The 26,921-nt window shown below is 35.0% G+C and overlaps 1 protein-coding gene and 2 long non-coding RNA genes across 3 annotated transcripts; all 3 read right to left on the reverse strand.

Annotated features, from left to right (window-relative positions):
* Positions 1–1,499: 1,499 nt before the first annotated feature.
* On the reverse strand, positions 1,500–16,009 carry LOC146935620 (uncharacterized). The gene is made up of 2 exons (XR_015030287.1): positions 3,712–16,009; positions 1,500–1,809 (listed from the first exon to the last, which is right to left on the reverse strand). It is a non-coding gene; the product is annotated as an uncharacterized LOC146935620 (long non-coding RNA).
* Positions 16,010–22,151: 6,142 nt separating this feature from the next.
* LOC146935621 (uncharacterized) lies at positions 22,152–22,837 on the reverse strand. The gene is made up of 3 exons (XR_015030288.1): positions 22,676–22,837; positions 22,308–22,365; positions 22,152–22,214 (listed from the first exon to the last, which is right to left on the reverse strand). It is a non-coding gene; the product is annotated as an uncharacterized LOC146935621 (long non-coding RNA).
* A 110-nt stretch (positions 22,838–22,947) lies between these two features.
* Positions 22,948–26,921, reverse strand: LOC146935622 (putative disease resistance RPP13-like protein 1). The gene has a single exon (XM_085750770.1). It carries the CDS (start codon positions 26,919–26,921, stop codon positions 22,959–22,961), a length of 3,963 nt encoding a protein of 1,320 aa, XP_085606896.1. The 3' UTR covers positions 22,948–22,958.

A 26,921-nucleotide genomic window follows, 5' to 3' on the forward strand; every position in this document is an offset into this window, starting at 1 on the left:
CTTCTTTAAATCATGATACATCTTTGTAGCTCCCGGATGAATGCTCAAGCTACTCCTATGACTCTCTTCCAGAATCATCCTTTTTATCTCATCATTGTCTGGAATACAAATCCTACCTCGGAACCTCAACACACCTTGATCATCAACTTTAAAGTCACCATCTTCAGTTTGATTACTAGCAACCAACAAGTCCACAAACTTAACATCAACCTTCTGTGCATCTCTAATACTTTTCAAGAAATCGTTATCAATTTTCAGCATTCCTAACTTAACGCTCCGAGACGACATTTCACAAACTAAGCTCATATCTCTAAACTGTTCAAGTAATTCAAATTCCTTCACCATCATAGCAGACATATGTAAACTCTTCCTACTTAAGGCATCCGCAACAACATTAGCTTTACCCGGATGGTAATTCAAACTAAAGTCATAATCCTTCAACAGTTCGAGCCACCGTCGCTGTCGCATATTCAATTCTTTCTGATCAAACAAATACTTCAAGCTCTTGTGATCACTAAACACCTCAAATCTCGAACCATACAAGTAATGTCTCCAAATCTTAAGGACAAATACGACTGCAGCTAACTCAAGGTCATGAGTAGGATAGTTTCGTTCATGAGTTCTCAACTGTCTTGATGCATAAGCAACAACTTTACCATCTTGCATAAGCACACCGCCTAAGCCCAATTTGGACGCATCACAATACACCGCAAAAGGTTCATCAGGTTTTGGCAAAATCAAAACTGGAGCCGTCGTCAAACGCTTCTTCAATTCATTAAAACTGTTCTCACAATGAACATCCCACACAAAGGTTTTACCTTTACACGTCAACTGAGTTAACGGAAGTGCCAACTTAGAAAATCCTTCTATAAATCTTCGATAGTATCCTGCCAAACCCAAAAAGCTTCTAATCTCTGTAACTGACTTAGGAGTCTCCCATTGTGATACTGCTTCAACTTTAAATGGATCGACTGCAATACCACTACCGGAAATAACATGGCCCAGAAAACTTACCTCGTTCAACCAGAATTCACACTTAGACAATTTAGCATACAACTTCTTCTCTTTCCGGTGGTAGACACTTCCTGATGTGCTGGTAAGATCACACCACAATCTCTTCAGGAAAACTTCAGGAAATCTTCACACAATTTGCAACTTATCCCTCACTGCTTGATTCTCATTAGACAGTGACGCCATCAACGAAAACATCAAAATTCCATCACGTGCTAACTGCTTCAGCTGCTTAGTAGACAAAACTCTGCTCCACTTTCTTCTTCGGTGGAGGAAAAGTACACCGACTTACTAAACAATTAATACGAACATGGTTGTACTCTAACCAGTTCATACCAGGTATTGGTTCTCTACATAACAATCAACAATAAGTACAACTTAAATACAGTACAAAACTGTAAAACGACACAACGCGACTCAACTACTTGGCCGGACGGACCGACCTGCGCTGATACCAATTGTAACACCCCGTTTTCCCAACATAAAAATTTCATTTAAAATCAGAGTATTTTGATCACAACGGAATGTCACATACTTCATTTAAATCATAAAATGGATAATAATAATAATTATCCTTCAAATTCAACATCATAAAAAAAATCTTAAACTATTGCAGCGGAAAATAGTTCAACATTTTAAAGTCTTGGCACGCAGGCCTTATTGGAAAATCTCATAAATTAGTTCATAAAAGAGACACGTAAGGAATAGAAGTAAAAGCAAGCCCCCATCCCGTTACGTATCAGAGCACCTAGACACCAACTGAGGAGTCCACTCACGAACGCCTCTAATCTTTATTACCTGCACATTACCCACGGTCGAGGCAACATATACGCAGAAGGGGTGAGATTTCATAATCAATACATTAAGCATATAATCCAATAAAATGCATTTAACAACTTAAACATTAATAACATATCAACAATTAACAATTGACATATTTTTCATTACATAACAAATACGATCATCAAATACCATTACTAATTTTCATCACAAATCATAATCAACTTAACACTCAACTTGACGACACAACTCATCCTTGACCATGCAACTCTATCAACTCAACAACAACCTAACAACACGACTCATCCTTGACCATGCAACTCTATCAACTCGACAACAACTCGACAACTTAGACATCATGAACTTCTTGATATGCAAATGCATGTGGTACCAATCAGCAACAAAATGAGCATAATAGGCTCTTCAACGTGTGAGCACAAAGGCTGCCGGGCCTAAAGCCCCCAACTTTAATGAGCACAAAGGCTGCCGGGCCTAAAGCCCCCAACTTTAATGAGCACAAAGGCTGCCGGGCCTAAAGCCCCCAACTTTAATGAGCACAAAGGCTGCCGGGCCTAAAGCCCCCAACTTTAATGAGTATGCAATGAACTCAACTTCCAACAACTTAGACAACGACATGTACAACTCATACGACTCATAATCATGGACGACTTCTTAAATTCCAACAACATAGACCGACTCATGCAACCTCAAGACACTAACAGTCGACAACAGAAAACAGCAGCAACATGCAACAATTAACAACGCTTGGATGTGTTAACATTCACACAAAGAATTAATTACATCAATATAAATATCATAAAACATCATTATAGCATTCATGCAGCAACACTTCTAGTTTCAGTCACCATAACAGACTTCTGGAGCTTATGAAAGCATCCTAAACAGCTCTCTAACTTACTTCTAAGGTCATCTCAAGACTACACGTGCGAAAGGATCGCATCGGGACAATTTTGGGCAACTAACAGCCTAACTCGCAGTGGCGAGTAACTTCACTCGCAATGGCGAGCAAAGTGTGCATTCTGGGTTCCTACGTATTTACTCGCAGTGGCGAGTTATTCTGCTCGCAGTTGCGAGCTCACAGGTCACTCGCAGTTGCGAGTTGTGTTGCTCGCAGTTGCGAGTTCTGGGTTCTAGCTCGCAGATGCGAGTGTTCTTGCTCGCAGGTGCGAGCGATGAATGTCAGTACGGCCAGAAACCTAAAAATCACAACTTTTCACCTATATTCACGATTCCTTCATCCAAATAGCATCTAATTATCATCTTAAGTCATATCTAAGGTCTGTACACTAATTTTGCATCAATCTAACATCTGTTCTTGATTCATTCATCAAAATTGATCCTAAACCTAATTCCCAATTCTCACCAAAACTTAACCTAATCATGCTAAATTCATCCTATAGAATTATACCCTTAATAATATTGAAAATTAGTCTCACCCTTACCTGGTTATGATGAAATCGCAGCTCTCCCTCTAGTTCTCCTCTTTTCTGACTTTTCTCCCTTTTCTCCAAAAGTGTTTCACGTAAAAACGTTTCTAACTTCTGTTTGCCCTATTTATCTTTTCGTATTACTCTTCTCACCTCTAAACTTACTCTTTACACATCACAGCCCAACTTCTAATATTTTTATTTTATTTCTCATATCTTATTTTATTTAATAATAAAATAAGTCACACCAACATAACAACTTCACAACATCAATATACTTCACGTCATTCTAGAAAATCACATAATTTATCTATAAATCATGCAAACTATTTAAATTCTTAAATCATATAAATATATATATAAATAAATATATAAATCCTCATTAAATTAAGTAAATAATTAAGACGGGCGTTACAAGACTCCTAAGTCAGTTACGGAGATTAGAAGTTTTCTTGGTTTGGCTGGTTATTACCGTAGATTTATTGAAGGATTTTCGAGGTTGACACTTCCATTGACTCAGTTGACCTGTAAAGGTAAAGCTTTTGTGTGGGATGCTCAGTGTGAGAGTAATTTCAATGAGTTGAAGCGAAGATTGACGACGGCTCCAATTTTGATTTTGCCAGAGCCAGATAAACCTTTTGTTGTTTATTGTGATGCGTCCAAGTGAAGGTAGTATTTTTACAACGATCAAAAGTAAGTATTTTCGTTTATATCGTCTCCACAGGGATGGTGTATATCTTTAAATATTTCCACAATATTTGTCACGTTAAGGATCTGAATATATTTGGTTTATTTGTACAAAACTATTTTAACTACTTGACATAAAAATAAAATGAGAAGAGATTAGAGCAATTCCGCTTGAGGTCAGAGACATCAACCAAGTGTAACAACTGCAATTCTCTCGATCAATTAACAGGTTCTAGCATATTCAACAATATTATCACAATCATTTCTACAACATCCTTCGTGTCCAAAGTGATATTGTTATTTCCAAGTTGTCGTTTAAACATTCGTGCCCAAAACATTTAAAAGATAACATAATCGATCGTGTCATAAAACGATATAGTTATTTCTAACGTATCTTTTAAACATTCGTGACCAAATCATTTAAAAGATAACAAAGTCGATCGGATAACTTAACCTACGATTTCCCAACCGATTAAATGTCCGAAAGCATTAAGTTCTTGATTAAAAGTGATTATCAAAAATTAGTCAAACGCGTCAAGAGTGATAATTTAAGATAGATTGTTATTCCAGTTCTAAATTCAAGAGTTCGTGTCCAAATCATCTTGAATCTCGATGAAAATATTAAAGACGAGAATAACAACAATATTGAATAAATAAGCTAGAACCATAAATTAAAAGATCAAGAAATTACATAATAGCTAGGTTGAATACCTCAAAACCACAAGTTAGATGCAGCTACATATGTCTATGATAGCTTTGCAAAGGATAAAAGAAAGATGAAGATTCCATGAAAAGATCCACGATGTCTCAATGAATCCATTATTGAATCTACTCCTAACTACCTTGCTTTGTGTTTCTCTCTATGGAAAGATCTAACCTTCTCCCTAAAACTAGAAAACATAAAGAAAATATTTATGTTACATTGCAATGGTCTGTGTTGTGTGTCGTGAGTGAAGTGTATTTATAAGCTTTCTCCTTGCCTCCCCATTGAGTGTGTGTACCGCCTATTCAGCACTTGAATCCTTCAAGTTGCAATTCTCCACTTGTGTTTGTTATTGCCGCCTCTCTTTCCAATTGTTTGCCAACATGATTTTCCACTAGATTCAATAATATATCTAATGATAATCCCTTTGTGCCTACTTGCCTTCCATTTGTTTGCAACGTGACTATCCACTATGACTTAACAATACTAGTAATAATCCACTTTGTAACAAACATCACGTGGCCATCAATCTACATTCAATTTGCCATTCACGTGAATAAATAATTCACAAGTGCTATACAAGTGCTCTTCATGTCGGCATTGCATTCCTTCCACACGTTCACTTAGATATTTGCTCTTTTATTCCTTATGCACCACATTGCTTATGCCACACTTGTTCTTTCTTTGTCCTTGCTTGTCTTTTTCTGCATAAATTGGTTTGATAATGGCATATAAAGCATAAATGGTGAAATTACATCAAATAATTGCTTTTCCTTAGATAACTTGCAGAACAAGTAACTAAAAATGCCTATTTTATCATATGATTTGTAACACTTTTGTGCATTTATCAAATACTCCCCAACCTAGCTTTTTGTTTGTCCTCAAACAAAATAAAACAAAGGAAACTTACAAGGCTTTGGACAAAAATTCTTTCACAAGTTTCAGATAGTTCAAAAATTTATCAAGTGGTGATTCATCTGTGATTGTGCAGGCAAGCATGAAGTTCTCTATTTAATCCAAGCATAAACATTGAATGTAAAACAAGTCCTAAACACAAAATCTTCTAATAAAGTTCAAGTCACAAACATAATTATCTATGAACCACACCTAACACACTTTAAAAGTAAAAATAAATAATGAAAAAGGGTTAGTGTACACACATCCAATAATCAAGCTAACATCCTGATTAAGTTATATGTCTATCCAAATATCATCTCAAAAAATACAAAGCATGGATCAAAAGGTCTTTATAAGGTTATAACTTGGCTGGGCTACAAAAGAAATGTCATATGTGGGAAAATTGAAATCAAAAAGTTCGACACATTCTTTGTAATAAAATCAATTGAAACCGATAATCTTCCTTACCAATTATTCAACCTTTGGTGATTATAATCAAAACTATAACCTTGACAACTTATTCTATTTTTTATTTTTCTTTTTCTTCTTTTTTCTTTTCTTTTTCAAATAAATGTTGCTACTACTAATATATATGCACTTCAATGTTGTCAAATTAATTCTAACACATCACCATGATACTTGCCAAAAATTACCTCCCTTTCTCCCCAACATAAACCAATATCACCCTGATTGAAAGTTTCCCTATCCTTAAATAAGGGATATAAGACAAGAAGGTTTTAGGGTTCAAAAATGTAAAACATCAAAGTCCTTTAAGTGAATCAAACATGAACTGAATTTTTTCAAAGTTTTTAGACAATAAGCATTGTGCTTATGAGTATTGCTAGTTCATGTTTGAGGACTTGATTAATTTGGCTCAGATTGGGGTGTCAGATACTCACTCGTCTCGCGGGTAGGCTTTTTGTGGTCAAGTGTTTCAACTCAAGTTTGAAAAAAATGCCTTGATCCTTTCCATGCTTTCATACAATTTTAAAATAATTATTAGATTTAACATAACAAAAACAAGTTAGTCAATGAATATTGGTCTCCAGCATATAGTATATAGATTGAAGCTACCTCACATTTAAGTTAAGTTCTAAGTGGTTCAAGAATAAATATGTTTACGAGAAGAACTAAAAGAGAAAAATTTGTGCAAAATACTTGTTCTGAAAAATTTTACATGCCTTGGAAAAATAGGAACTAATACCTTGGCTTTGCTCTTTCTCAAACTTATCACTACCTGTAATTGTTGCTCATTTCTTTGGCTCTTTTGAGCACTTGATCAAAAACATTTATGAGCCATTTTCCTCTTTGAAACACAAGCAAGATTTTTATTCACAACAAGCTAATTTATTTAAACAAAAATAAATATTAGCAAAAGTAATTAACGTACTAAGAAATTAAATTAACAAACTAAGAAATCAAAACCATACTACTAAAATACTAAAAAAAACAATAAAATTTAACCAAATCCAAAATAATAAAAAAAACTAATAATCATAAAATGCATAAAGTCATAAAATACATAAAGTAAAATGAAAATAAAAGCAAAAAATGTAGCATAAAAAATAGAATGAGCCAAGTCAATGAAATTTTTTTTTTTTTTTTCACCAGCATTTCGCTAATAGCTCAGATTTCGCTATTAGCGAAATTTTCTGAACAAAATTTTTCATTTTGATGTTTTTATGCTTATGACTTGGTCCTACATGAAATTAACAGAAAATAATTGACTTACAAAACTGGGTTGCCTCCCAGCAAGCGTTTGTTTCACGTCATAAACTCGACGCCTTTTTCTTGAAGAAATCATGGATCACTTAATGAAATTGTCGTGCTTGTTGATCAACTTCATCATCAAAGTAAGGTTCAAAAGGTTCTTCTTTAATCATAGACAGACTGGTCCACTTCAATTTGAGTTTCCCGGGATTAAACTCAAAATTGTTTCACAATCTTACCATAACGTTTAACCTTCTCTTTTCAAGTCATGAATCTTTGAGATCAAATTCTTGCAACAAAAAGATCCGCCTCAACAGCCGAGGCTTTGAATTTCCTTTAGTCAAGACATATTTCATATTTGATAATCTGTAGAAACAATGACTTTGGAACCTTATTAGATAAGAACAAAACTTTTCTAATGCAAAATTTTGCATTGGAAAAATTTGTTTTTGTGTTGGCTTAGGATTGCACAAACAGCATAATCACTTGCATCTCATATAAGTACAAAAGATGGATTTTAATTAGGTACAAGGATTATTTGTGCAGTTACCAACTTTAATCAAAGAAAAAGTATTTAAATATTCTGAATTAAAATTAAACTTTTCTTTGATCAAGATGTTATAAAGGAAAATTTCTCTATAACATCTATCTTAGCTTGGTTTACCTTGATACCCTTGAAGAAGTTTTATGACCAAAGACAAAATCTTTGGTAACCTTGAAGTGATATTTCTTACCATTGAGCACCAAGTTAATATCTTTTCATCGCATCAGTACGATGTCCAAGCTTTATAACAACAAGTTAAACAAAAATATATACAAGAAAGAATTTTGTGCAAAATTGCTTAAAATGACAAAATTGTTTCAATACTTAAGATAATTACGCCATCCCCGGCAACGGCGCCATTTTGAAGGTAGTATTTTTACAACGATCAAAAGTAAGTATTTTCGTTTATATCGTCTCCACAGGGATGGTGTATATCTTTAAATATTTCCACAATATTTGTCACGTTAAGGATCTGAATATATTTGGTTTATTTGTACAAAACTATTTTAACTACTTGACATAAAAATAAAATGAGAAGAGATTAGAGCAATTCCGCTTGAGGTCAGAGACATCAACCAAGTGTAACAACTGCAATTCTCTCGATCAATTAACAGGTTCTAGCATATTCAACAATATTATCACAATCATTTCTACAACATCCTTCGTGTCCAAAGTGATATTGTTATTTCCAAGTTGTCGTTTAAACATTCGTGCCCAAAACATTTAAAAGATAACATAATCGATCGTGTCATAAAACGATATAGTTATTTCTAACGTATCTTTTAAACATTCGTGACCAAATCATTTAAAAGATAACAAAGTCGATCGGATAACTTAACCTACGATTTCCCAACCGATTAAATGTCCGAAAGCATTAAGTTCTTGATTAAAAGTGATTATCAAAAATTAGTCAAACGCGTCAAGAGTGATAATTTAAGATAGATTGTTATTCCAGTTCTAAATTCAAGAGTTCGTGTCCAAATCATCTTGAATCTCGATGAAAATATTAAAGACGAGAATAACAACAATATTGAATAAATAAGCTAGAACCATAAATTAAAAGATCAAGAAATTACATAATAGCTAGGTTGAATACCTCAAAACCACAAGTTAGATGCAGCTACATATGTCTATGATAGCTTTGCAAAGGATAAAAGAAAGATGAAGATTCCATGAAAAGATCCACGATGTCTCAATGAATCCATTATTGAATCTACTCCTAACTACCTTGCTTTGTGTTTCTCTCTATGGAAAGATCTAACCTTCTCCCTAAAACTAGAAAACATAAAGAAAATATTTATGTTACATTGCAATGGTCTGTGTTGTGTGTCGTGAGTGAAGTGTATTTATAAGCTTTCTCCTTGCCTCCCCATTGAGTGTGTGTACCGCCTATTCAGCACTTGAATCCTTCAAGTTGCAATTCTCCACTTGTGTTTGTTATTGCCGCCTCTCTTTCCAATTGTTTGCCAACATGATTTTCCACTAGATTCAATAATATATCTAATGATAATCCCTTTGTGCCTACTTGCCTTCCATTTGTTTGCAACGTGACTATCCACTATGACTTAACAATACTAGTAATAATCCACTTTGTAACAAACATCACGTGGCCATCAATCTACATTCAATTTGCCATTCACGTGAATAAATAATTCACAAGTGCTATACAAGTGCTCTTCATGTCGGCATTGCATTCCTTCCACACGTTCACTTAGATATTTGCTCTTTTATTCCTTATGCACCACATTGCTTATGCCACACTTGTTCTTTCTTTGTCCTTGCTTGTCTTTTTCTGCATAAATTGGTTTGATAATGGCATATAAAGCATAAATGGTGAAATTACATCAAATAATTGCTTTTCCTTAGATAACTTGCAGAACAAGTAACTAAAAATGCCTATTTTATCATATGATTTGTAACACTTTTGTGCATTTATCAAATACTCCCCAACCTAGCTTTTTGTTTGTCCTCAAACAAAATAAAACAAAGGAAACTTACAAGGCTTTGGACAAAAATTCTTTCACAAGTTTCAGATAGTTCAAAAATTTATCAAGTGGTGATTCATCTGTGATTGTGCAGGCAAGCATGAAGTTCTCTATTTAATCCAAGCATAAACATTGAATGTAAAACAAGTCCTAAACACAAAATCTTCTAATAAAGTTCAAGTCACAAACATAATTATCTATGAACCACACCTAACACACTTTAAAAGTAAAAATAAATAATGAAAAAGGGTTAGTGTACACACATCCAATAATCAAGCTAACATCCTGATTAAGTTATATGTCTATCCAAATATCATCTCAAAAAATACAAAGCATGGATCAAAAGGTCTTTATAAGGTTATAACTTGGCTGGGCTACAAAAGAAATGTCATATGTGGGAAAATTGAAATCAAAAAGTTCGACACATTCTTTGTAATAAAATCAATTGAAACCGATAATCTTCCTTACCAATTATTCAACCTTTGGTGATTATAATCAAAACTATAACCTTGACAACTTATTCTATTTTTTATTTTTCTTTTTCTTCTTTTTTCTTTTCTTTTTCAAATAAATGTTGCTACTACTAATATATATGCACTTCAATGTTGTCAAATTAATTCTAACACATCACCATGATACTTGCCAAAAATTACCTCCCTTTCTCCCCAACATAAACCAATATCACCCTGATTGAAAGTTTCCCTATCCTTAAATAAGGGATATAAGACAAGAAGGTTTTAGGGTTCAAAAATGTAAAACATCAAAGTCCTTTAAGTGAATCAAACATGAACTGAATTTTTTCAAAGTTTTTAGACAATAAGCATTGTGCTTATGAGTATTGCTAGTTCATGTTTGAGGACTTGATTAATTTGGCTCAGATTGGGGTGTCAGATACTCACTCGTCTCGCGGGTAGGCTTTTTGTGGTCAAGTGTTTCAACTCAAGTTTGAAAAAAATGCCTTGATCCTTTCCATGCTTTCATACAATTTTAAAATAATTATTAGATTTAACATAACAAAAACAAGTTAGTCAATGAATATTGGTCTCCAGCATATAGTATATAGATTGAAGCTACCTCACATTTAAGTTAAGTTCTAAGTGGTTCAAGAATAAATATGTTTACGAGAAGAACTAAAAGAGAAAAATTTGTGCAAAATACTTGTTCTGAAAAATTTTACATGCCTTGGAAAAATAGGAACTAATACCTTGGCTTTGCTCTTTCTCAAACTTATCACTACCTGTAATTGTTGCTCATTTCTTTGGCTCTTTTGAGCACTTGATCAAAAACATTTATGAGCCATTTTCCTCTTTGAAACACAAGCAAGATTTTTATTCACAACAAGCTAATTTATTTAAACAAAAATAAATATTAGCAAAAGTAATTAACGTACTAAGAAATTAAATTAACAAACTAAGAAATCAAAACCATACTACTAAAATACTAAAAAAAACAATAAAATTTAACCAAATCCAAAATAATAAAAAAAACTAATAATCATAAAATGCATAAAGTCATAAAATACATAAAGTAAAATGAAAATAAAAGCAAAAAATGTAGCATAAAAAATAGAATGAGCCAAGTCAATGAAATTTTTTTTTTTTTTTTCACCAGCATTTCGCTAATAGCTCAGATTTCGCTATTAGCGAAATTTTCTGAACAAAATTTTTCATTTTGATGTTTTTATGCTTATGACTTGGTCCTACATGAAATTAACAGAAAATAATTGACTTACAAAACTGGGTTGCCTCCCAGCAAGCGTTTGTTTCACGTCATAAACTCGACGCCTTTTTCTTGAAGAAATCATGGATCACTTAATGAAATTGTCGTGCTTGTTGATCAACTTCATCATCAAAGTAAGGTTCAAAAGGTTCTTCTTTAATCATAGACAGACTGGTCCACTTCAATTTGAGTTTCCCGGGATTAAACTCAAAATTGTTTCACAATCTTACCATAACGTTTAACCTTCTCTTTTCAAGTCATGAATCTTTGAGATCAAATTCTTGCAACAAAAAGATCCGCCTCAACAGCCGAGGCTTTGAATTTCCTTTAGTCAAGACATATTTCATATTTGATAATCTGTAGAAACAATGACTTTGGAACCTTATTAGATAAGAACAAAACTTTTCTAATGCAAAATTTTGCATTGGAAAAATTTGTTTTTGTGTTGGCTTAGGATTGCACAAACAGCATAATCACTTGCATCTCATATAAGTACAAAAGATGGATTTTAATTAGGTACAAGGATTATTTGTGCAGTTACCAACTTTAATCAAAGAAAAAGTATTTAAATATTCTGAATTAAAATTAAACTTTTCTTTGATCAAGATGTTATAAAGGAAAATTTCTCTATAACATCTATCTTAGCTTGGTTTACCTTGATACCCTTGAAGAAGTTTTATGACCAAAGACAAAATCTTTGGTAACCTTGAAGTGATATTTCTTACCATTGAGCACCAAGTTAATATCTTTTCATCGCATCAGTACGATGTCCAAGCTTTATAACAACAAGTTAAACAAAAATATATACAAGAAAGAATTTTGTGCAAAATTGCTTAAAATGACAAAATTGTTTCAATACTTAAGATAATTACGCCATCCCCGGCAACGGCGCCATTTTGAAGGTAGTATTTTTACAACGATCAAAAGTAAGTATTTTCGTTTATATCGTCTCCACAGGGATGGTGTATATCTTTAAATATTTCCACAATATTTGTCACGTTAAGGATCTGAATATATTTGGTTTATTTGTACAAAACTATTTTAACTACTTGACATAAAAATAAAATGAGAAGAGATTAGAGCAATTCCGCTTGAGGTCAGAGACATCAACCAAGTGTAACAACTGCAATTCTCTCGATCAATTAACAGGTTCTAGCATATTCAACAATATTATCACAATCATTTCTACAACATCCTTCGTGTCCAAAGTGATATTGTTATTTCCAAGTTGTCGTTTAAACATTCGTGCCCAAAACATTTAAAAGATAACATAATCGATCGTGTCATAAAACGATATAGTTATTTCTAACGTATCTTTTAAACATTCGTGACCAAATCATTTAAAATATAACAAAGTCGATCGGATAACTTAACCGACGATTTCCCAACCGATTAAATGTCCGAAAGCATTAAGTTCTTGATTAAAAGTGATTATCAAAAATTAGTCAAACGCGTCAAGAGTGATAATTTAAGATAGATTGTTATTCCAGTTCTAAATTCAAGAGTTCGTGTCCAAATCATCTTGAATCTCGATGAAAATATTAAAGACGAGAATAACAACAATATTGAATAAATAAGCTAGAACCATAAATTAAAAGATCAAGAAATTACATAATAGCTAGGTTGAATACCTCAAAACCACAAGTTAGATGCAGCTACATATGTCTATGATAGCTTTGCAAAGGATAAAAGAAAGATGAAGATTCCATGAAAAGATCCACGATGTCTCAATGAATCCATTATTGAATCTACTCCTAACTACCTTGCTTTGTGTTTCTCTCTATGGAAAGATCTAACCTTCTCCCTAAAACTAGAAAACATAAAGAAAATATTTATGTTACATTGCAATGGTCTGTGTTGTGTGTCGTGAGTGAAGTGTATTTATAAGCTTTCTCCTTGCCTCCCCATTGAGTGTGTGGCCATTTTGAAGGTAGTATTTTTACAACGATCAAAAGTAAGTATTTTCGTTTATATCGTCTCCACAGGGATGGTGTATATCTTTAAATATTTCCACAATATTTGTCACGTTAAGGATCTGAATATATTTGGTTTATTTGTACAAAACTATTTTAACTACTTGACATAAAAATAAAATGAGAAGAGATTAGAGCAATTCCGCTTGAGGTCAGAGACATCAACCAAGTGTAACAACTGCAATTCTCTCGATCAATTAACATGTTCTAGCATATTCAACAATATTATCACAATCATTTCTACAACATCCTTCGTGTCCAAAGTGATATTGTTATTTCCAAGTTGTCGTTTAAACATTCGTGCCCAAAACATTTAAAAGATAACATAATCGATCGTGTCATAAAACGATATAGTTATTTCTAACGTATCTTTTAAACATTCGTGACCAAATCATTTAAAATATAACAAAGTCGATCGGATAACTTAACCGACGATTTCCCAACCGATTAAATGTCCGAAAGCATTAAGTTCTTGATTAAAAGTGATTATCAAAAATTAGTCAAACGCGTCAAGAGTGATAATTTAAGATAGATTGTTATTCCAGTTCTAAATTCAAGAGTTCGTGTCCAAATCATCTTGAATCTCGATGAAAATATTAAAGACGAGAATAACAACAATATTGAATAAATAAGCTAGAACCATAAATTAAAAGATCAAGAAATTACATAATAGCTAGGTTGAATACCTCAAAACCACAAGTTAGATGCAGCTACATATGTCTATGATAGCTTTGCAAAGGATAAAAGAAAGATGAAGATTCCATGAAAAGATCCACGATGTCTCAATGAATCCATTATTGAATCTACTCCTAACTACCTTGCTTTGTGTTTCTCTCTATGGAAAGATCTAACCTTCTCCCTAAAACTAGAAAACATAAAGAAAATATTTATGTTACATTGCAATGGTCTGTGTTGTGTGTCGTGAGTGAAGTGTATTTATAAGCTTTCTCCTTGCCTCCCCATTGAGTGTGTGGCCATTTTGAAGGTAGTATTTTTACAACGATCAAAAGTAAGTATTTTCGTTTATATCGTCTCCACAGGGATGGTGTATATCTTTAAATATTTCCACAATATTTGTCACGTTAAGGATCTGAATATATTTGGTTTATTTGTACAAAACTATTTTAACTACTTGACATAAAAATAAAATGAGAAGAGATTAGAGCAATTCCGCTTGAGGTCAGAGACATCAACCAAGTGTAACAACTGCAATTCTCTCGATCAATTAACATGTTCTAGCATATTCAACAATATTATCACAATCATTTCTACAACATCCTTCGTGTCCAAAGTGATATTGTTATTTCCAAGTTGTCGTTTAAACATTCGTGCCCAAAACATTTAAAAGATAACATAATCGATCGTGTCATAAAACGATATAGTTATTTCTAACGTATCTTTTAAACATTCGTGACCAAATCATTTAAAATATAACAAAGTCGATCGGATAACTTAACCGACGATTTCCCAACCGATTAAATGTCCGAAAGCATTAAGTTCTTGATTAAAAGTGATTATCAAAAATTAGTCAAACGCGTCAAGAGTGATAATTTAAGATAGATTGTTATTCCAGTTCTAAATTCAAGAGTTCGTGTCCAAATCATCTTGAATCTCGATGAAAATATTAAAGACGAGAATAACAACAATATTGAATAAATAAGCTAGAACCATAAATTAAAAGATCAAGAAATTACATAATAGCTAGGTTGAATACCTCAAAACCACAAGTTAGATGCAGCTACATATGTCTATGATAGCTTTGCAAAGGATAAAAGAAAGATGAAGATTCCATGAAAAGATCCACGATGTCTCAATGAATCCATTATTGAATCTACTCCTAACTACCTTGCTTTGTGTTTCTCTCTATGGAAAGATCTAACCTTCTCCCTAAAACTAGAAAACATAAAGAAAATATTTATGTTACATTGCAATGGTCTGTGTTGTGTGTCGTGAGTGAAGTGTATTTATAAGCTTTCTCCTTGCCTCCCCATTGAGTGTGTGTACCGCCTATTCAGCACTTGAATCCTTCAAGTTGCAATTCTCCACTTGTGTTTGTTATTGCCGCCTCTCTTTCCAATTGTTTGCCAACATGATTTTCCACTAGATTCAATAATATATCTAATGATAATCCCTTTGTGCCTACTTGCCTTCCATTTGTTTGCAACGTGACTATCCACTATGACTTAACAATACTAGTAATAATCCACTTTGTAACAAACATCACGTGGCCATCAATCTACATTCAATTTGCCATTCACGTGAATAAATAATTCACAAGTGCTATACAAGTGCTCTTCATGTCGGCATTGCATTCCTTCCACACGTTCACTTAGATATTTGCTCTTTTATTCCTTATGCACCACATTGCTTATGCCACACTTGTTCTTTCTTTGTCCTTGCTTGTCTTTTTCTGCATAAATTGGTTTGATAATGGCATATAAAGCATAAATGGTGAAATTACATCAAATAATTGCTTTTCCTTAGATAACTTGCAGAACAAGTAACTAAAAATGCCTATTTTATCATATGATTTGTAACACTTTTGTGCATTTATCACCAAGTTGGGCTTGGGTGGTGTGCTGATGCAAGATGGTAAGGTAGTGGCTTATGCTTCTAGACAGTTGAGAATTCATGAGAAGAATTATCCTACACATGATTTAGAGTTGGCTGCTGTGGTTTTTGTGTTGAAAATTTGGAGACATTATTTATATGGTTCCAGATTTGAAGTGTTTAGTGATCATAAAAGTTTGAAATATTTATTTGATCAAAAGGAGTTGAATATGAGGCAGAGAAGGTGGCTAGAGTTGTTGAAAGATTATGATTTTGGTTTGAATTATCATCCGGGTAAAGCTAATGTGGTTGCAGATGCCTTGAGTCGGAAGACGTTGCACATGTCGGCTATGATGGTGAAAGAATTTGAATTGCTGGAACAGTTTAGAGACTTAAGTCTTGTTTGTGAATTGGCACCTCAGAGTGTGCAGTTGGGTATGCTGAAAATTAATAATGATTTATTGAAGAGTATCAAAGAAGCCCAGGAGGTTGATGTGAAATTTGTAGACTTGATGGGTGCTAGTAATCAGAATGCAGATGGTGATTTTCAGGTTGATAATCAAGGAGTGTTGAGATTCCGAGGTAGGATTTGTATTCCTGATAATAATGAATTGAAAAAGTTGATTTTAGAAGAAAGTCACAGAAGCAACTGGAGTATCCATCCGGGAGCTACAAAGATGTACCACGACTTGAAGAAACTGTTTTGGTGGTCTGGGTTGAAGCGAGATGTCGCACAATTTGTATATGCTTGTTTGACTTGTCAGAAATCGAAAGTTGAACATCAGAAGCCTGCTGGTTTGTTGACGCCTTTAGATGTGCCTGAATGGAAATGGGATAGCATCTCCATGGATTTTGTGACTAGTTTACCAAACACTCAAAGAGGGCATGATGCCATTTGGGTTGTTGTCGATAGATTGACGAAGTCGGCACATTTTATTCCAATTAATATCACTCATTCAGTAGCTCAGTTGGCGGAGATTTATATTCATAATATTGTGAAGTTGCATGGTGTCCCGTCGAGTATTGTGTCGGATAGAGATCCGAGGTTCGCTTCGAGATTTTGGAAGAGCTTGCAAGAAGCTTTGGGCTCTCAGCTGAAGTTGAGTTCAGCGTATCATCCGCAAACAGATGGTCAGTCAGAAAGAACGATTCAATCATTAGAAGATTTGTTGAGGGTGTGTGTACTTGAGCAAGGTGGAGCTTGGGACAGTCACCTACCATTGATAGAGTTCACGTACAACAATAGTTACCATTCGAGTATTGGTATGGCACCTTTCAAAGCTTTATATGGTCGAAGGTGTAGGACTCCTTTATGTTGGTTTGAGTCGGGTGAAAGTATTGTGTTGGGACCTGAAATAGTTCAGCAGACTACAGAGAAGGTCAAGATGATAAGAGAGCATATGAAAGAGTCGCAGAGTCGACAGAAGAGTTATCATGACAAGCGTAGGAAAGACCTTGAGTTTCAAGAGGGTGATCATGTGTTCTTGAGAGTCACTCCTATGACCGGTGTGGGTCGTGCATTGAAGTCCAAGAAGTTAACTCCAAAATTTATTGGTCCTTATCAAATATCTGAGAGAATTGGCACGGTGGCTTATAGAGTCGGGTTGCCACCACATCTTTCGAACTTTCATGATGTGTTTCATGTGTCGCAACTTCGGAAGTATGTAGCGGATCCTTCACATGTTATTCCTAGAGATGATGTGCAAGTTAGAGACAACCTTACGGTGGAGACTTTACCTTTGAGGATTGATGATCGCAAGGTGAAGACGTTGAGAGGCAAAGATATACCTCTAGTGAGAGTTGTTTGGGGAGGAGCAACTGGTGAAAGTCTTACTTGGGAGTTGGAGAGTAAGATGCAGGAGTCATATCCTGAGTTGTTTGCTTGAGGTAATATTTCGAGGACGAAATTCTATAAGTTGGGGAGAGTTGTAACACCCCATTTTTATTTAATTATTTTTAGTAGATGTGTGAGTATTTTTATATGAATTTATTTGTTAACTAGATGATTTTATGTGATATATGGTGTGATGCTATTTTATTATATGATTTATAGAGTTGTGTTTTATTTGAATGAATATTGTCTTATTATTTGTGGAAATAATAGGAGAAATAGAAATAGGTAGAAATAATATTTATTTTAGTTAATGAGAATTAAGTAAATAATTATGAGAGTTTAGTGGGAGTTAAGTGAGAAAAGGAAAGAGTTATATTTTTGAGAGTAAAAGAAAGAAAAGTGAGAACAGAAACATTTTCACGTACAATTGAGAAACAACTGGTTTTGGAGAGGAAGAGGAGAAGAACCAAGAGAGAGCTAGGAAGGAATCGATTGTTGTAGCTATTCGTTCATTTTTGCTGAATTAAGGTAAGGGTGGGATTCCTTTCAATAATCGTGATATATAATTTGAAAATTGATGAATTTGTTGTTCTTGGTTTCTAGGGTTTGAGAAGTTATGATAGATGATGAATTATGATGAAACTTGTTGTTGAATTGCATAATTATATGTTGTTTTGTTCCCTATGTTGTATACTAAACCTGTAAACATGTTTCTAAGACAATTTGGGTGATTAAGGGATCAAAGATGGGATTTTTGGGTGAAACTATGTTGAAATCGCACTTTTGAAAAGCTGTTTTTTTTGACCTGGTACTGTCAAAAACGTGGCACGTTTTGGGCATCGTGGCACGATTTTAAAATGTCGAAATTTGGGTTTTTCTGGTCGTAAAAACGTGGCACGTTTTCCAAAATCGTGACACGTTTTCTGCAAACTTTTTCCTCGATTGTTCACTGATTTTCACCCGTTTCTGTGTTGAATTAGCTTTCGGTGTAAACATGAAAGTTGTAGATAATTAAGTTAGCTTTATAATGGCCTTGGTTTGGAGTGGAAAAGATTTGTAGATTTTGAGTTATGATAAAAATAGTTCAGGTGGGTCTTCAGAAAATTTTAAGAAAACTTAGCATAACTAATCTCTAGTTAGTCCAAAAACTTATGGTTGGTTTTCCAACTTCAAACTTAAGTGTTAGGGATTTAGTTGAGGTGTTTTATGGATATTTGACTTATGTTCTATTGATCAAAACTTAATTGCTTTTGGGGGATGTTTTAGACTTTGAGATGAATGTAATTGATTTATATATATGCTATGTTGTTGATTTCCGTTGTTGACGTTGTTGTATCATCTAATGTCAAAGTTGGGGAGTGTGTCATAATTGTTTTAGGCACATATGTTGTTGTTGTAGTCGCTGTTGAAGTTGTATGTTGATATACACAAGTTGAGTCCATTTGCATACTCACATCTGTTGGGGGTTTATGCCCTGGAATGTTCATCATTCAACCCGTTGGGGGCTTATGCCCTGGAATGTTTATCATTCACCTGTTGGGGGCTTATGCCCTGGGATGCTTTAACCATCCAAATCGTTGGGGGCTTATGCCCTGGAATGCTTAGCATTCAACGCGCGTAGATTGGTACCACCTGCATGATGCATTAGTTGTTGTTGTCGTAGCATTGTTGGGTTGTTGTTGTCGTTGTAGCATTGTCGAGTTGTTGTCGTTGTCGCATTGTCGAGTTGTCGGTGTCATTGTGGATAATGTTGTTGTTGTCGTTGTTGCTGTACCTTGTTGCTGAAAATAATTATGTCGTTGTTTATGTGTTTATTTAAATACATTATTAATGATGCCTGTTGTGATATGCTTTGTTGTTTTCATTAATTTGATGAATTATATATTATTATTATTGGATAAGTTTCTCACCCCTTCTGCGTATATGTTGCCTCGACCGTGGGTAATGTGCAGATACTGATGACTTGTAGGTTTGGTCGGCTCAAGTGTCTAGGGCTCTGATACATACTAGGATGGGGAAATCGTTGCGAATGTCTTCTCATTCTTTTATGTATCACATATTTTGGAAAAGACTTGCTATTAGAGTTTATCGTTGTTGAAAATAAAGTTGAATTATGTTGGGGCCTTTGTGCCAAGATTTTCATTAATGTTGAATTTTGGTTGAATTTATATTTTAAAGAATTATTCCGCTGCAGTTTATTAAGATTCTTTATGTTGGCCTTAAATAAATAGATATTTTCTATTTATGAATTTTTGAAAAGTAGTGTGACACTCCGTTGTGTGATTACTCTGATTATAATAATTAATATTACGTTGTTGGGAGAACGGGGTGTTACACCATTGCTCATTTAATTTATGGTAACAAAATTTATAGGAAAAGTTGGAAGTCCACCAGTTATCAAGCCATGTCAATGAGCTAGTAAAATAATCTTATAAGCCCGTGAGAAATAATTGTTTTCAACAAGATCAACAATGTGTGGTTCAATGACTTGATGATATGTTACACCGAACGGGAGATATTCAAGTCACATGTTGATATTCTTCGAACATTCACCGCAAAGAGGTTTCAGAAAGGACATTTACCTCCTAATTTTATTTAGCACACTATTGATAGGTTATGTTTCGTCTCTCTTGTTTCAAACTGTACTTTTATCGACAAAATGACGAGCCTATTTTATTTCGATTTATGACTATTTATATATTATGTCACATGTGAATTTGCGGTCAAAATTTTGCCCAGGCTCGATAAAATTTCTGGCTTCGCCACTGCTCCTGTCTGTATGCCTTACATTGGTGCTGTGTATTGTAACACACCTTGTGTGTGTGGGCATAGCCAAGGCGTATGAGGCAGTGCTGGAATCTTTGAAAATGCTTCAAAATATGCCAATATGATCTACTTTCACATGCATTTCTAGTGCATTGGACCACAAGAAAACATTTTTCCACAATCATAATGAGATTTTAAGGCATAAACAAAAATTCTCCACCTCCTCTTCAAATCGATGATAATGCCAATTTACCCATCAACCATGTTGCAACTTGCCCTTGCCTCCAACTACACTTGTAGTCTCACAAGATTTCACCTTTATCTCTTCAATCCTCGGAATGCCTTCGGCGCTCTTGAAGAAATTGCTTCCAACTACTTTAGAATTTTTAGGTAGTTTTACAAGTTTCACCATAAACTCTTCAACCCTCACAATGCGCTTCTCCGTCCTCTTGAAGATCTCCTTGCTCTCAACTAGAGCATAACAAAGAAGGTCTCTATAGCCATGCGGCTTAGGTGCCACCGTTGGTGGTGTTCTTCTAGTCCCACCATTGGAAGACTCCACCTCAAGAGTTTTCTCCATCCCTACCTTCAAACACATACATCCACTATGTTTTTCACCATGTAACCTCTGCCTCTCAGTATGATCATGAGTGTTCTTAACTCCTCCTCTCAGACTAACCTTGATTATTCTTGCATCCGCCTCTCCAGACGACCACCCTCCTATATGAGGGTCAACGTGCATTTGTTGCCGTTTCCAAGCTAAGCTACTCCACCTTCAAGATCCCAACAAAAAGGAAGTACTTGACAACACGCAGTTTCTGTTATTACAACTTTGGTCAGTACTTGACAAATAACACTTCACGGTATAAAACAACTGGGGAGAATTTCTTTTTACCTCTTCTGGACCAACATGAGAGATGCACATGTTCTGGAAAACTGCAATCTGAAGCCATGCACAGCAATGTTGGACTCCCTTCTGGACCGATCATGGTGTTTTTAAAAACCTGTTACAAGAATGTAATTTATCTTTTAACCATATTCATAGCACTATGGATTAGCTGAGGGTGGAATAGGGACACTCACACCTATGATGTGCTAAGACTGTCCATCTTTGAGAGTAGGGATTCCAATTCATCTACACATCTGCATCAAAAGCATGATAAATAATTTACTAGGACAATAATACCTCTTTCTAATTTTCCAAAGTAATTAGTATATTTCAAAATTATAATAAACATGTTGGTCAAGGATGATATGGTGCAATTCAGAAAACAAATCTTTTATACTAAGAAACTATACTTATATTTGCATATAGAAAGACCAAGATAAATATATTCATCAGATTTCCTCTCAGGTAGGACTTAACAGCTATACTTAAAATGGAAATTAATATCTTATTAACAAATACTCACAATCATGTAGCCTTTGAGAGTGCATCATTTGGTTAAATGCTTCATGGGTGATATCACTATGTCAGACCTATAACTAAACCATTACCAGACCTACAAAGAATTTTTGGTGACCCACTAGGTTTGTAATGGAAAGTACTCTAGATTGCACTTCATTTAGCCTCTTCTCTAAATTTTGCAATTCCTTCAAGCCAAATTCTGCCAGGTCCAGGAAAGTATTTGTAAGTGGTTCTTCAAGAGACAACAGAAAAAGAGAAGAGACAATGCAAAACAGATTAAGAAAACACGTACAATTGTTTTGCCTCTAGCTTTCCAATTTGCTCTCTTAAAATCTCCACCATTTTACAATCTACCTTCTAAACAAAAATATATCATTAAATATAACAATACCATATATCGTGCAACTAAGATAATCAAACTATCTGATAGATCTACAGCGGCAATTGAAATTTAACACGTAAAACCATTTTTTTACTTCTCTTCATTTGATAAAATTACACTTGAGGCTTCAAACATGTTCTTTTAAATTGAGTTGAGGTTCAAGAAGGTAGATCAAAACACGAAAAATAAAAACTAAAAGGGAATGAGTTCATTAAATTGAGTGTAACTTCTGAAATTAATAACATACATCATCGGATAAGGGTAAAATAAAAACTCACATGCAAGTGGAACAATATCAGACAGAATAGCATCACAGTGAAAGGAAAGATCGTTAGCCTTCTTGAGCAACCCATTTCTAATCTCCTCTGAGAATGTGATTTGTCTTCTGTCGAAATTCTTATAATGGAGCATTTTATTTCAAATTCAACCACAGATGGCAGCAGAACCTGTGAAGGGGAGTAAACGTTATCCATCAACTTGTGAATTAAAATTAAGAATATTTATTGATGACATTAATAACAAGAAAGAAGTATTTTAGTGACTCACTTCTGAATGTAATGCTCATGTGATCGTTTCGTAGTCGATTTCAATGAAGGGGATGTGAGCAATCTTACGCCACTCTTTCCCTCGCTTCCTCTGCCAACTCGCTTTCAATAAGGGGCAGTTTGCGTTACTGAGTACTTTAAGAGAGGAAGGCAATCCCTCTTTTGGCAACAATTTGAGCTTGGGAGCTGAATAAATCCCAAGCCTTTGAAGAGAGGTGAGATGTTGAAGCCACTTTCCATCCAAGCATTCTATATCTTTAACATCATATATATTTAAGAATTTGAGAGAAGCGGGTAGAGAAGGAATTTCCATTTTCATCAACGCCATCAAAATATCATCACCTATAATTCCAAACCTAGAAAGAGAAGTGTGACGTTCCCAAGTTCTATTCCACAAAATCCCTCCAACAGTGCCAAGATTCAGTGTCTGTAAACTGATAGGAAAATCATCCATGGAAAAGGATTGCAGATTTGGAAGATCAAAAATAACCATTACTTGAAGGTTGGATAGAGTTTTTATTGATTCAGGCAGTGAACGAAGCTTCTTACACTTAACCACAAATAATTCAGTGAGGTTAGGAATGGACAATACACCTAGAGAAACTGAATCCAGTTCATCACAATTTGATATATAGATGCTACTCAGAAACAAGAGATTATGTTGTGACGTGTCTTTTGCAATTATTATTGATTTTAGATTCTTACAACAGGCAATAAATAGCTTTTTGAGAACTGGGAGGGAGCCCAAGGTAAACGATGTCATATCACTACCGAGTATATCCAACTCCTCAAGTAATTTGTAATTATGAAAGGATTCAGAAGGAAGGAACTCCAGTTTCTCACAATTTATGATGTTGAGAGATTGTAAGGTTTTGGGAAGACCTTCTCTTGGGAAGGACTTTAAAGATGGTATGTTTTCTATGGTCAAACATTGAAGAGAATTGAGAGGGATCATCAATTGTCTGAATACATGATCTAATGTTGGCAATCCACGTAACTTAAGTTTAGTCAAAGAAGGAAGTTTATCGGGCATGTTTCCTTCTAGTTTCGGACAATATTCCACTATTAGAGATGTGAGATTAGGAAGGCTACCTGGAATGTTTCCTTTGAGTTTCAGACAATTATATAGTGACAGGAATCTTAGACTAGGAAACTCTGTGGATGTACCTCCAATCAGCTTCCATTCCTCCCACTCTTGCATATCCCTAAACTGTAGAGTCTCCAAGGAGAGAAATGGTTGAAACAATGGAGAATTACTACTTCCATAGAACTCACTACCAAGTGTTTTTACCGAGTTCATCCCTTCAATATGGAGTTCTTTTAGATGACTTAATTGTCCAAGGGGTATGTTTCCTTTGAGTTTCGGACAATTTCGCAGTGACAAACGTGTTAGACGAGGAAACTCTGTAGATGTACCTCCTGTCAACTTCCATTCTTCCCACTTCAGCATCGTATCAAATTCAAGAGTCTCCAATAAAGGAAATGGTCGAAACAAAGGAGAACCACATCCATAGAACTCAGTACCAATACTTTTGACTGATCTCATCTCGTCAATAAAGAGCTTTTTAAGATTACCTAAATGTCCGAGGGGTGGCAGCACTGAACAATTTTCACAACGTGAGATCCTCAAACACACCATGTTGCAAAATAAAGAACCACCCAACCAACTTGGAAAGTTGTTTCCACCATAGCCCCTGATGGTGAGACTCTTCAAATTTGTCGAAGGACGCAACTGTTCAAGCACAACACTTTGAATTTGTGAATTTGAAGGAGTAATGTCAGACCATTGTAGTACCAACTCGTTAATTTGTTTTTTCATCTCTAAATTTGATTGAAAGCCATGGGATGGGTTAGTTACATTTTGAAGCTGTGAGATGGAAAGGTTTCCCCATAGATGGGGATATTTTCCCAGATCTGTAATCTTCAACCCAGCATCTTGTATGCTGACAACAAAATCCGACAAGGTTTGGAGATTCTCTAGTCTGGATAGTTGTACAGGCATCTCCTTCAATTGTGTGTGTCTAACATCAAGGTGGCGTAGATTCACTAATTTTCCCATGTCCTTCGGCAATTCAGAGAGCCTTTCGCAGTGTGACAACAACAAGGTCTGCAAATTGTAAAGCTTGCACGTTTCAGAAGGCAACCTCTCAATCTGAGTCCAAGAGAGATCTAAGTATCGCAGGTATATCAAGTTTCCAATAGATTTGGGCAACACAGTTATATTCTCATATTTTGAGAGAGACAACACATGTAATTGTTTTATTGTTGGCAGCAAATCACAAACTAACTTCCTTGACACGTTAGCGAAGAGAGATCCCTGCAAGGGTAGAAAGGTTCGTAAACATTTTAATCCATGCAATTTATCAAATTTATCATATGAGTCATATTCCCCTCTTTTGCATGACAAATGACACACCCTTTCATGTGGCTTTTGTTCATCCAACCTAATACAATATGGAGATGAAACCATCATAGCCAAATCATTGATGAGATCATGCATTTCAAAGGTGGCTTCCTCATCATCAACGGATTGTTGATGTATCAGAGACCTAGACACTAGTTCAGCAAAGTATTCTTCTGCCAAAGCTTCCCAAATTTTTTCACCTTTGGGCTTGGGTACTAAGCCTTCTGCAATCCAGAGTTGAACTATCATATCTTTCTCTAAGATGAAGTTCTTTGGAAAAATTGAGCAATAAGCAAAGCATCCTTTTAAAGGAGCAGGAAGATGATGATAGCTCAATAATAGAGCTGGTTGCACCTCATCATCGGTCAATTCCCAAATACTACTTTTTAATACATCATTCCAATAATCTTGTGACAATTTGGTGCGAAGAAGACCCCCAAGTGCTACTGCAGCTAATGGTAACCCATCACACTTTTTGGCAATTTCTCTGCCAATTTTTTCTAGATCAGGTCGCTGTTGGTAGTTTCCTTCTACAAATGCATGGCTTGCAAGTATATTCCAACAATCTTCAGTTTCCAAAGATCTTACATGGTGAACAAAAAGAAAGGTTTGCGTCGGTAGTGCAACTCTTTCATCTCGTGTTGTGATGATGATCTTACTCCCTATTGCCCCAACATTAAAGATGTCATTCAAACTATTCCAACCAACATATCTTCCATACCATATATCATCCAAGACTAGCAAATATTTTTTGTTCCTTAAACTTTCCTGCAATTGTACTTGGAGACTATTCAAGTCATTTGTTGTAATTGCTTGTGAAGTGACAGATTCAAGAAGGGTTTTAGTTACAGTGACAACATTAAGATCTTTTGAGACATGTGCCCACCCTCTCGTCTCAAATTTCTGCTTCACATCGGAATCATTGTAAAGGATTTTAGCTAGTGTTGTTTTTCCTAGCCCTCCCATACCCACAATGGAAATCACTCCTATTTTGCTTCCGGTATGACTACCGTCCTCTGAAAGTAGAAACTCTTTAAGTTTCTCTTTGTCATCATCTCTACCACAAATAGAAGATTCATCACCCACAACAGAACTTGTAGGAGTTATATGCCAAATCCTACCGGAAACGCCTTCTATCAATCCAAGATTCTGGCTTCTCAAATGTTCTAATCTTTCAAATAATATTTGCAGCGTAGAATTGATCTTTTTATTAAACCTTTTAAAATGAGAAGAAAGTTTTTTCAGCACCTGAGTAGTAGCACCTCGGGTTTCATACTCAGCTTCCACTTTGCACCTCAAAGCCTCCGTGTTGATTTCATCAAACAAATCATCAGCTTCAAAGACAGCATCGCGCAGCAGATGCAGCCATTTCTTGACAGCAGGGTTGGTGATCTGCTTCTGCTCAGCATCATTCAGTACAGCTTGAAGACTCATCAGGGTTATGTTCAGCTTTTCCAAGAGTGGAACGTCAAGCTTCGTACTCCGAAATAATTCCACGAACTCACCGGAAACTATCTTTTGCAACAACACTTCCAAAGATGCCGCAAGAAATGCTTCTCCCACAATAGTGGCCAT

Source organism: Medicago sativa, chromosome 3 (genome assembly GCF_051527215.1).
Source record: "Medicago sativa cultivar Bolivia chromosome 3, Bolivia_mono, whole genome shotgun sequence".
Classification (NCBI taxonomy): domain Eukaryota; kingdom Viridiplantae; phylum Streptophyta; class Magnoliopsida; order Fabales; family Fabaceae; genus Medicago; species Medicago sativa.